Below are 12,950 nucleotides of genomic sequence, written 5' to 3'. Positions count from 1 at the left end.
GAAAATAAAATTATTAAAGGCTGTCCAATAAAACCAAAGCACCAGCTCCTGAAAAGTATGTTGCTTTTGTTGAGATTAATTTTTAAAATGTAGATCCACCGAATTTGCTGTTTGACGTCAAATTTCTCCATATTCACGTAAAGCAAAAATAATCACATTTTTTTCTCTTACATTGTTACTGCAATTTACCATCTTATATTACAAATGCACAGAAAGATGAAAATTGACACTGATTAGAACGAGGATTTATCATATACTGCAGAAAGAGAATTAGATCTGAAAATGACACCAACTCATGCTACGACTCCAACTCAGTACTGACCAGGAGGGAAAAGCGCCACCCAATGAATAACCTGCTTTACTCCTTGTGGTACACGGTCATGCCTGCAAAAACATTGGGCCTCCCATTTCAAGAAGTGACCCAGCATGACCTCTCCTAATTTTTCAGACCTGATGAGATCACAGCTGGAGGACGCATGCTTGCAGCTCATACTTCCTCCTCCAGCATCATGTAGAATGTTATCAGTTTTATCAACACATCCCTTAAATTCAGAAGAAGTCTGTTTTAATTGCATCTGGGAATGTAATTAAAATACATCATCGAATCATTATAAACATCTGTTTTCAAGTTAATCTCTGCATATTTCCTTCAGCCTGTTATTTAACATGCACTGTTTTAGAAAAAAAACATGTTGTTATTTATTTTTCAGTTGGGTTTTGTTCTTAAATTTAGCATGGCCAGAAGAATGGACCTGTGCTTTCAGGTCTCTTTTTGTGGTCCCCAAAATGACGCCATTATATTCAATTTTTCCTGTTTCCTAAGCCTCAGATTAGAATAACCAATGGTGAGGGTGGTAAGAAGGTACTGAGCATCAGGGAGCGCAACTGCATAAGGCCCTATTTGCAGTCAAATGCTGTAGCCTGCTATGCCAGGACAGGCCACCTGCCCTACAAAACTCTGTGTTTATTTTACAGTAGCATCACTTCCTACTGTCACTCACTGTCACCTCCGCAGGAGGATGGAAGGTTGCCCAACAATGACAGCCACTACTAGATAGCATTATCCTCAGCTACTAAAATGTATTTTTGAATCTGAGGGATGTGACAACATGCTGCATATACTAGGAGGAAGCATGAGCTTTTTCCTCCTGGTCCTCTGGGAAGATGGGAGGGCCAGACTGGAAAAAGCTTATGGATCAAAGGTTAATCTAAAGAGGTCAAAGGGGCGTTTAAGTAATGAGAGACACAGAGATCAAGATGGTTAGAGCAGGTACAAGAATCAGGGTCTGGGTTCACCTAACCCGGTCTAAGTACGAACATCTCTGCGAGTCACTGCAGTCTCCCTTTATTCAATGGCAAGAAACGGGCACTTCTGTGCTGGGATCCAGCTGACCTATTTGGGATGCTTGTTTTCAGCGCAGACGAAGCACACCCTGAAGGGCTAAGCAGGAGAGACTGAAACGGGCAGAAAAGAGTATGGGCTATGTATGAGAACAAGGGGGAAAACGGAGAGAGAAGTAGATACAGAGGATCAGAGGGGTAGAGGTTACAGACAGAATGGGACAGAGAATAACAATAGCTCTTCATTCCTCAGAAATCGTTAGAAATTTAGTTGAGTATCTTTGAACACAAGTAGATCTGCATTTCTGATACTCATTTAGGAATGACTTAAGAATCTTACATAATCAAGACCCAAGTGGGAAACTTCACCCTGAGGGAATAAAGATAATCATCACAAGGTAAGCCAGCTGAAACTGTGCAAATTATTGCTTGTTTCTAAACTTTTATGATTTTAAATCAGTCGCATGACATGAAGAATCCAGTTCATGGTTTCCTGCCACACATGACTAGAGAAAATGAGACAAATGGAGAGATACAGTTTTGTCCCATCTCCCAGACATCCTCTTTGTAACAGTGCCTTCCCCAGAAACTGCACAGAGCTTGAGCAATCGCTACTGTCCTCCAAGCTCCAAAATAGAGAAGGAAAGGTCCTGGGCAGGAAGCATAATCTGGGCGGGAGGGGGATGAAAAGGCAGGCTCTTTATCCCTTGTCTAGGAGCCCATTACACAGACTAATCCAAAGATTTTGGCCAGGTGCACCATGGTATGTCACCTACTTTGCAGGCTAGGCTTGCAGTTTTCAAATAGCCACAGCTTCCTTGCAACCACAGCCCAGCCTCTCATACAATATTTGAAGACATTTATTTTATCTCACTCCTCCCACAAAATATCAGTCAGCCCAGAAGCAGAAGCTCATTTTAGCGATACAAATTGCTTCATTTTTTTGACAAGCATTTCCGTTTCGTTTTGTTCTCCCAGACTGGCTGCAACTGATAAGCTCAGTGAATCACACTAGTAAATCAGTATTAAACTACAAAAAGATTATGTTCCTTCACATATACAAACATGCTACATGCATACTCTTTGCCTAAAGGATGGCGATCCATTTACTGTCATATTAACATATAGTTCTAAAAAAGTGCTGTTAATGAATGGGCATCACAACCCAGACCTCTAACTTCCATGAATCAGGAACCGAGCCTTAGGAATATTAAGCCCTGTCAATGACAGAGCTGAAAAGGCTGCTAAAAGCTCCTGTAGCAGACGGAAGAAACTGCGCTCTGCAGTGCCGCCTGTAACACATCTGTCAGATTGTAGCTACAGCCTTTTGTTGCATTTTGCCCTGTTTCTCCGCATCCAGCTACTTTCCTGGCATTTGAGGACTACTGCTTGGAACTCGCACAGGAATGATGCAAACAGCCAGATGAGCAGCCCAGGAGGGAGATGACTGCCATATTTGGACATGCACCATTTCTGGAGGCTACAGAGACCTCCAAAAAACCACAAAGGCCGAGTCAGTTCTTGGACACTCCTCTCCCTTACAGAAGTGCATTTTTCAAGGCAAAACCTAGTTCTCTTTCCCACAACATCAGCTCAGACTCTGCTTGCTAAGTTTCAGTTGCTGAGCTGCCTACCAGCTTAGGCTAATTGCATAGGCATCCATCAAATTCAAATCTCACCCTGTAAAGAACACGTGTAAGGTAGAAATCTAATTAAATTCTCGCTGTTTACTTAACTCTGTTCACATTGAAAATCTTATTCCAGGGAATACAGTCACTTCTCCCACCCAAAACACAGTGTCTTTCAATTGACTAAAAATCCTGTAAACAGGTGACTGGTGAGACTAGCACAGATATCTGACAGATATGTTTCTAATTGAAATGCTTCAACAAGTGAAATAGTCATAAGTTATTTCATCTCATGATTCATTCATTATAAAATGACATACTCTGTTTAGACATGACGCTTACACTGATGATGTTTTCTGATGGAACAGTGAAGACTTCCCAGTCTATGCGGCTTTAGTTCAAACCCCAACTGGAACTGAATTCCAATACAAGTTCCAAGTTCAAACACCAGCAATGGCTATGCCAATGGGATGGGGATGGCTGTTTGACAGTGACAGCGCTAAGTCTGAATCTCTGCTCCCTCCACACAACTCACGTCTTCTACCCCTATGCTAAACTAATCACAACGGGGAAGGCCAAGGGAGATTGACCCCTACGTAGCACACACTGCACTTCCACCTACGCACACATATGTACAACTCCCGTAGCTGAAAACAGATCTGGATCAATAGATGTCTGCAGTTTCACATCCCACCAAATACAGGCATAGCGAGGTGATGCCAACTGCAGGACACTTATCTCGCATTCCTCTCATGTTTTCTTCTCTCTTCAGAATGTCAAAATAGCTCCCTGGCTGTATTACTATTCTTGTCTTTACCCTTTAGATATTGAATTAGCTGAACTGCAAAGTACCATTAGAGGAAATCACTGCTATATTCCAGTTAACCCCAATATTTTTCTTACCTGATTTTGCAGTTCATTAACAACTTGAAAAAAATCATGTTGATAAAACTTCTCTTTTACATTTAGCTAGGACCAAGAGGATAACAAAAAAATCCAGACTGTCTTAGCAAGTTAGTAAAATTTAGTTTTTTGCTTTTGTAATATTAGATTTACTTTAAATTATAGAAACAGATATTGAACAGACATTTGAACACTATAAAATCCTCGTTTTTCCTTAAATAAACATACCACAATGAAAAGCTTCATTGTTTCTATATCTGACCAAACTGCATTTAAACAAAAGGATAAAAATAGTGATTTGCAAGAAACAAGAACTCTATTAAAAAAACCACAAGTGACAGACTTAGTTCTGCTTAGACAACAGAAACAAGATATGGATTAGTATTAACGCACGTATTAGCTACAATTGCATTCGAAACGTTATTTCTGAAAGGTTAAGTCATGTATTGAGTTAATGGTTGACAGCAACTCTGTGGGGGAAAATTAAATTTGTCCCGCCTAAACTAGGGGTTTAAAGCATATTTGTAAAAATGTGGGCAAAGCAAATTGACTGCTCAGTGTAAGTACATCATTCCTTGCCATTATTTAAAAAAACCCAAACCAAACCACAAAACCTCAAAGTCACTCTGCTTCAAAACACAGCTTTACATTAAGTGATTGACCCAGACTTCGAGTTGTTCTACCATGCTCCATCTTCTGCCTCAGAGGGTCTGAGCTCACTGCTCTTAGCAGGGGAGGTGACCTGCTGCTCTGTGGAGCACTTCAAAGGCAAGACTGACCCCCTCTCTCCCACTGAAACAATTTCATTTCACATGGCACGCTGAAATCTTACTAGATCAGAGATGGGAACCTGAGCATCTTCCTTCCTTAATGACAGTCCAAAGCACTGGAGTATGAAGGCATTTCCACTCGCTCTCATCCTGCCTCCACAAGAGCTGGGTAGCTGGGCACGGAACCGCACTACCCAAGTGTGACAGCAGATCTCCCAAGCACTGGCTGGTAAACGGGTACTCATCCACGAGCCGAAGAGTGGATTCAAAGCCCCTCACTGCACTGAACGTGGGCATCTTTAAAATTCAAGGAAGTAGCCATCAGGAAAAAGCAACTCCTTTGTGAGCCCAGGTTTTTATTTCCTTTGCTCGTAACAAATGAACAAAAATCAGAAAAAATCAAACTGTACTATTTAAATATTCCTGAAAAATGTCTCTGAAATTGTTTATGTCTTAATAATTTTATTATTCTTAATATTTTATCTTTGACTATTTTGTTCATTGGATATGCTTTAGATATTTATTTTGGCAATTCTAGAGTCAAATATTCCATCAAATCACTAACTTCCTGACAAACTCACCCATTTCTGACCAAAATGTACCAGATATTACTTTTTAAAAGGTTATACTCTGTCTCCATTAGAGTTTAAATTGGTATTTGAACTTGAATTGGAATTTAGTTCAAATTGAAATCTGAACTAAAGCAATGTAGCGGGGTACATCATCGCTTTTCTCATCCAAAAACACGATCAGTTTAAGCGCAGTGCCTAAACAGAAAACATCACTTCAAAATGAATAAACTATTAAGGCTAGCTTGAAGTGAAGCATAGAAACTATCACTTTTAATGAGAAGTAGTATTAATTGGCAATTAGAATGGAAACCTCAGCACAAGCACTTGCACCAGTCCTGCGGGAAGGCTAGCTGGGCTTCAGCGGGGCTGCCAGCTTCCCGAGGGGCAGAAAGGAGAAGAGAGCAACTTGATGCACTGTCCCTCACCCTCAGTCACCACCATAACCTCTGCTGGGACAAAGGTAACTGCTGCTGCTGCTTGGCGATGTCTGTGCTAAAGCACAGGCCTTGGTCAAATGTCTGAAGAGCGGGAAGTCTGTCCCTCACAGGAGCTGATACAAAGCTAGTTGTCCCGGACTGACGATTTGAACTTCAACCCTCAAAATGGTTCAGGAAAAGGAACATCTGCCATGCCTTCATCTTCAGGACTTAAAGCGGAGAACAGAAATTGAGCACACTTCTCATTTCATCTGTAAACCCATCAATTTCAGCTGACAGATAAATAATAGACAAAAGGGGAACATTTTATGATTTTCTAATGTCAGCAAGCTCCAGTCTTTCCTCCTCTCCCAAGCCCTTTTTCTCCCCCTTAAAAAAAAAAAAATAATGTTGGCAGCTTATCTTCATGTCCTTTTTTTATTCCTTTTTTTTTTCCCAGCAAATCATGGGTAGACTTCAGCTATGACTGTTCAGGGAATTCCCTGAACCAAGGGACAGCTTATTGGTTTTACAGCTTTCACCTTCTAGGTCATCAAATTAAGTTCAGCTCTAGTCAGCAATCACTGGAAGTTTGTGTCATGTAGTATGCTATTTAAAGTCCTTGGTTGTGTCATTTCCATTTTCAGTAGATCCTGTATTCACAGAACACAGAGAAACAGAGCTGTTCAAGATGTCCTGTAGGATACCACCTGCCTCCGGCTGTCAGGCCAGGTGAGAACAGCTCTCCCCTAGGTCTCGGGTCATATCTGCCAGGCCTATGTAAATATCTCAAATGGCACCAAATGCCTATGTTTAAGCAATGGAAATAAGTGCAACCCAATAATCTCCAAAGGCTCGTTAAACCTTGCATGGATAAGAAGAATTAGAATAGTCATTCTCCTCAAGACCTCCTGTAGGCTGATGTACATGAGTAGGACAGAAGGAAGCAGAAGTGGTCCCCACTCATTTCTCTGTCAATGCAGGGCTGTTCTCCAAATAAATCTTCTAGGGATAGCTTCAGAGCGATGAAAAATCTTCTGGAACAAATCTACATAGTGGAAAACCATGGCACTTCATGGTTACTAGTATGTTAGTGCATCAAGTAAGTATCCTGTTAGTCTGAGGCAAACTTTAAGTGAGTCCCAAATTAACATATAGATAATACCTGAAAGGAATGTCAAGCTACTGTCTGAAATATCATAGTGCATGATGAAATTTGAACTAATTACAACAATTCAGCTCAGGTTTTATTTAAAAGCCTTGTACCATTTTCAGAAAATGAACTGATTTTAAGAGAAGCTCTATAGAATACAATCTGAAAAAAATCCATTATGGCTCTTGGGACATGGGGGACTGTTTGTAGATTTTGGCGGGGTTTTTCTGTTTGGCTGGGGGGGGGTTGTTTTGTTGTTGTTGTTTTTAGTATTACCAGAATCCTACAGGATGTTCATACAAAAATTGCAGACAGACCACAGATTCTTATCAGAGATCTTCAGTGTACTTTAGCCACTCAGGGGAATACTAGTTAATTTCTTAATGCTTAATATTAATTATTTCAGAAAATATTTATTTTTTAAATTAGCATCAGTTGGTAGTAGTACTTCACTAAAAAGATGTTAAAAAAAAGTCGCATCTTCTTAGTCAAAAGAATACCAGATTGCTGTAGCTGAAATGTTGTGTTGCTGGGACCTCATTTTTTACATTCTTTTCCAAATTCCCCAGGGGTCTGTCCTGGAGATAGGGTCATGGGAGTCCCCTGAAAGCTGCTCTGTGAACATGACTTTCCTGTTGGTGGTGTGAACATCATTTTCACAAAGCAATGCAAATCCGGGGGGCTTCCAGTTAGTTCACAGGAAATAAAAAGCTATTCCTGTTGTTCCATATTTCGACAAAAACGACATTTAAAGCAACTGTTTCCTCTAAGTACATTCCTCTAAGTACAGGAAGCTCTGGCAACAATCAGGGTATTTGCTTACTTAGTGAAAATTTCAGAATATCACATTATACCACTCAGTTCTGCACAGCTCAAAGCAGATAATGGGTTTGTGAATACTAACGAATGGTGTTATCATTAAACTATAAAGCCTCCCATCAGCATTATCTACTAGCAGGTCTATTTCCACAGACTGCCAGATACTGCTTGGCCTCCAGCAAGCAGGGAATGTTGTATTTACTAAGTGTATTTACCTGTCCAGTTGGGTTTGTACCCTTTTCCTATTTAAGAATTTCAATTTCAGTTATATTTTCAAAGTGAAAAAAAAATAAATATCCAGGTGCCAGGAGGATCCTCTGGTGTTACAGTCACTGGTGTTACTTCACCAACAGCTGAGGATTAGAGCATACTTGAGGACTTTCTGACAACCAGTGACAAGCGCCCTCAGGAATACATTTCAAAAGGCACAACCCTTCCTAAATTTGATTATGTTAATCGTTAACAATAACCCCTACCCTACTCTTCTACTTTGTGAATGGGCAAGCTTGAGCCAGACGATACAGATGAGAACCTCCCATTCCTCATCTTGCTAAAATCTGAGGGGAGGACAGGTCCAAACACCCTGCCTGCTGACTCGCTTTTTTCACGTAACTAGCATTAGCAGTTACTCCGCAGATAAGCTGAAGGGAAACTAAACATCAAACTTTATTCTCATTCAAGAGGCAGAGAGATTGCAGTCTCTGAAATAAATCCCACAGGTTTTTTTCCTTGCTGCCTTCCAGGATGGATCTGCACAACCACTGCCAGCACCTACTAGAGGTACGAAGCTGGATCCAGCCATAACCTGGCAAGATGGACATGGTGTCATTACAAGGGTGTCCCCTAACTGCCACCTCTGCCAGTGGTGGCCAGCGATGCCGGGGAGGCAGGCGGCAGTCTCCTTGCTGTCCTCTCAGTAAACCCACACCCGTAGGGCTGAACTGCTTTCTAGAAATGCCTTGGAGCTTCTCTGGCCCCTGGTGTTCCACGCGCACCCCCATTTTCACAAGCACAAGGGTACCCATAATAAGTCTAAGCATGGGTGCTCGGTGTGGTTGAAAGCCTGCTCCCAAACGGCTCCAGCCATCAGGCAAAACACACCACCACCAAAACTAGCCAGAGGCTGAGGGAGAGGCAGCAGTGGCCACCAGCCCAAGACACAATGCGGCCCCTCCTGGCCATCATCTACTTCCCAGCACCCCCCCAACCCAGGTGGAGTGGAAACTGCCATAGAGGGCTCCTTCCTTCCCTCCCGTCACACACGGTGTCCCTCTAAGCAGCTCTGAGGAACACGGGAAGAGGTGGTTGCCACCGCCGGAGCAAGCCCTCATGCCTACGGCCTGGGCCCAGTGCAGCCCACCAGCAGGACAAACTGCAGCGGCATGGTCACAAGCCAAGCTCCTTTGCTACGGGATGATTTCTCAAAAGGTGGAGAAGAAAAATATCCCTCTTAATGGCCATGTCACCAATCCCTGCTTCCCCGCTTACAGTTTCATTTACCACTGTGGTTTAGCAAGACACACATGCGCAGCTGCTGTTTTAGGCACCCAGCATTTACACCCAGTATGGCAGCCTGGCCATGGTGGTAACCACCAACACAGCCGGCCTGTATTGACCGCCATGGGCCACAAAAGACCATCCCAGTGGCTGCGGGGCTGTCACCCTGATGGAGAGGCCACCTCTTTGCCACACAGCCCACAGCCATCACTTAAGTCTTCCCTTTAATAACCCTGCAAGTCCCCATCACGCCAAGGAGAGGGAGTCTGCAGGGGAGACATGGCCCTCCCGCGCCCCAACTCTCCTCAAGGTGTTTTTCTAAACCTGGAGGCAAAGGAGACGTCTCAGTAGGGACATGTGGGAAGCCAGTGAAGCCAATTTGCGAATGTTTACAGCAAGTTCATGAGCGGTGCTTTCCCTTCCGTTAGCTGATAAACATGAAGCTCAACATAAACAAATACATTTAAAAGTAACAGCTTTAAAACAGCACAGCGCTGGGAAGCTGAGGGCTTCTTCCTTGGCCATCCTTGCCAAGACTAAATAAATGGAGAGGCGAAATCCTCTTGGTTGGGATGCAGACCAAAGAATATGAGAAAAGCACAGGAAGATAAACTGGACTTCTAGGCTTGCGCCCAGAGAAGCTGCCCAGGTGAGGTACAACCCAACAGAGATACGGACAGCTGTGTTTTGAGCTCGCACCACCTGAGCACAGCTTTCCTTTGGTGGCCAAGAAGGCCAATGGCATCCTGGGGTGCATCAAGAAGAGTGTGGCCAGCAGGTCGAGGAAGGTCATCCTCCCCCTCTACTCTGCCCTGGTGAGGCCGCATCTGGATTATTGTGTCCAGTTCTGGGCTCCCCATTTCAAGAAGGACAAGGAACTGCTGAATAGGGTCCAGCAAAGGGCTACGAAGATGATTAGGGGACTGGAGCATCTTTCTTATGAGGAAAGGCTGAGGGACTTGGGTCTTTTTAGTCTAGAGAGAAGAAGGCCGAGGGAGGATCTTATCAATACTTATAATAAAGGGAGAGTGCCAGGTAGACGATAACAGTCTTTTCTCAGTGGTTCCCAGTGATAGAACAAGAGGTAACAGGCACAAACTTGAACATAGGAAGTTCCATCTAAACATGAGGAGGAACTTCTTTACTTTGAAGGTGGCAGAGCACTGGCACGGGCTGCCCAGAGAGGCTGCGGAGTCTCCCACTCTGGAGACATTCAAAACCCGCCTGGACACCGTCCTGTGCAACCTCCTGTAGGTGACCCTGCTCTGGTGGGGGGGTTGGACTAGATGATCTCCAGAGGTCCCTTCCAACTCCTACCATTCTGTAATTCTGTGAGCAACTGTAAGCATAGCTTATGCTACTCCCAATTTCCCGCTAACACCCTCCCACAGTGTGATTCATCACCAGCCAAGGAGGCTGTGTGCACGTGCAGGTAACACAATCGCCCTGGGCTGCATCTTGCCCAGGAGACCTCCTGCCTCCATGTTCCATACGCTGCACGAATGGCATCCATTTGCTCCTTCTTATTCTGCTCCCCATCACCACTTCCGTACCCTTCAGCCCTCGTCGAGGCTGATTTTGCATGCCTTAGGAAGCGACAGAGCTTTATTTGGGTACGCGGTACCTGCAGCAAGGGCTCTGCACCTGCACCGGCAGCAGTTCCCCAGCACAGACAGACTGCCGCCGCAGTCGCTCCCTGAAGCTGTGGCTGTACCCGCACGGTGTGAACATCCCCAACACACAGCCCTGTCCCGACAGAGGTACAGCATCCTGTCACCAAGAAGATTTGCCCCTAAATGTCAAATGCTGCAGCTTCCACAAGGAAAGCCTTTAAAGGAAATCCCATCTGACCTCCATGGCATATTGCAGGTGTATATGACTTGTTATTAGAATCCTTCTAGGAAGACTCTGTCAGCTGGAGTATTTAGAGACTATCCAGTTTTACTAGACTGTAATTTTATTGCATGAACTTATCAGACGTGTCTAAATGATTTCTTGATTAAAACAACGCTCATTTCATGTGAAGTCATCTTTTCTTCTCAAAGAAACCTAAATCTTTTTGAAAATTCTGTCAATGAAATAACTAATAATGAAGAATATAAACAATTTTAAATACATTGTTCATACTTCGCAACATTAGATAGGAGGTTATCTCACTCATCTCCTCAGTAACACTGGGAAGAGGAGATAAGTAAGACAGTGATAGCCTCGCTCTGGCCAGCAGACTCAACAAAGAGTCGTAAGATTGTTAATGAGCAATTAATACATTTTAAGAACCTTATGGTATTCTGGAAACAGGAGGAGTAACCACAGCGGTTCAACATCCTTGTCAAACAGTGGATTTAAAAAACACACAGCATGTTTAGTCTACTTAGCAGCCAGCCAAAATACACATAAAATTTCATTTTATAAACCCTCTTTTCTTCCCCACAGATCTCAAAGCTCTTCCAAACAGGTTCATCCTATGGCAATACCACTGCTACAGTAAAAAAGTTGCATTTAATTGGTCTAGTGAAAGATTTCAGCCAGTTGTTGCAGGCAAACAGTTCTAAAAACTGCAGCATCACAGGGCAGGTCTAAAATTGAAAGAGTATTTCCTAAAGTGAAATCTGTTTTAGGAGTATTTGCATTATAACCCTACCACAACTTTTGGACTGGAAACAGTACCAGAAGTTTACTCTGCATTTTTCTCAAGTATTTTAACAAATCACCAGTCAACAATCTACCTGGGCATCTTCTCTTAAGCTCCAAGTTACAACTTCAGTTCAGTTAAACTAATATTTTTTGCAACAAATTGCCAGTCATTTATCTGTTTGGACTTCTAAAAAGCCGTAAGAGGAAGCATTGCTTTCTCTTCTCTTCAACAGGCCAGTGAATTCTGGGTTTTGCTCCTGTCAAGGATGTCATTGATTATGAGCTGCTCTCTCTTCAGGACACATCAATATCTTTTCTCCTAAAGACTCTGTCTCAAGAAACACTTCACTCAGTTCCACCTACATTTCAAAGGACATTACTCCATATTTAAAGACTCCAGATGGATATGGCCATGGTTGTTGAAGAGAGGTCATACACATCTTAAATGGTTCACGGTTCATGGTTTCACAAAAGCCCTTGTTCAGTAAAGAAGTGAAGATTCAATTACTGCTCAGAAACAAAGAAAACTAACCAAAGAGCAGAAAAGCACTTCTAGTTTCTTTGCTGTTGCAAACAAATGATTGCAAAGGCCTCTTTACTCCTCTCTGATGATAAGTGGTAATACTCAGGGGCTTGCCCAAGCAGTGTTGTTGCCCTTTAAGAAAGGGTCTAGAGATAAGAAAACAAGCAGAGGAAAAAGAAAAAGCAAAAAAAAAACCCAACCCAAACCCCAACTCTCAGACCACCTGTAAAGTTCAGCACCAGGACAGATAATTGGGAAGCAAACCCCAAATCACTGTCTCAGTTCACAATTCCACTTTACAAGAACTCTACCGTGCCCTGTGGTAAAGCTGGTGCAAGGTGCCGGCTCTAGATCCTTCACAGGCAATGCCAGAAGCAGGGAAGTATCTCCCTCAGTGAGCATTAGCCTCTCTATTTCACAAACTAACTTGGGTACCCACAGTTCATGATGGTTTATGACTCCCTTATACCTGACTTCAACAAAAAGCATGAAATGAGCTTTACTACAGCCTGACCTACAGATCACAACACTCCTCTGAGAATTAGAAGCTACTGAGAGGATTACCTGATGAGCAGCGTTATCACCACACTGGGATGTAAAAGCTAGCAACGACTTGTATGACTTGCAAGAACTCGGGGTACTTGTGCACATTAGACTTATAAGGAGTGGATGGATCAGATTTTTCAGGATGTTG

At 43.0% G+C, this 12,950-nt stretch overlaps 1 protein-coding gene across 1 annotated transcript in view; it reads right to left on the bottom strand.

Moving 5' to 3' along the window:
• COL4A1 (collagen type IV alpha 1 chain) overlaps positions 1–8,603 on the bottom strand; it is a gene marked incomplete at its 5' end in the record, with an annotated part of 87,019 nt that extends 78,416 nt beyond the window's left edge. The window contains one exon of the mRNA XM_082494133.1: positions 8,451–8,603. Within this exon, the coding sequence (XP_082350259.1) occupies positions 8,451–8,603 (153 nt within the window). The remainder of the gene's footprint in view (positions 1–8,450) is intronic.
• Positions 8,604–12,950: the final 4,347 nt, after the last annotated feature.

This window comes from Vanellus vanellus, assembly GCF_965231255.1.
Source record: "Vanellus vanellus genome assembly, chromosome: 1".
In the NCBI taxonomy this organism is placed as follows: Eukaryota; Metazoa; Chordata; class Aves; order Charadriiformes; family Charadriidae; genus Vanellus; species Vanellus vanellus.
The sequence above is the reverse complement of the archived record's forward strand: the minus strand, read 5'-3'. Positions and strand labels throughout refer to the sequence as shown.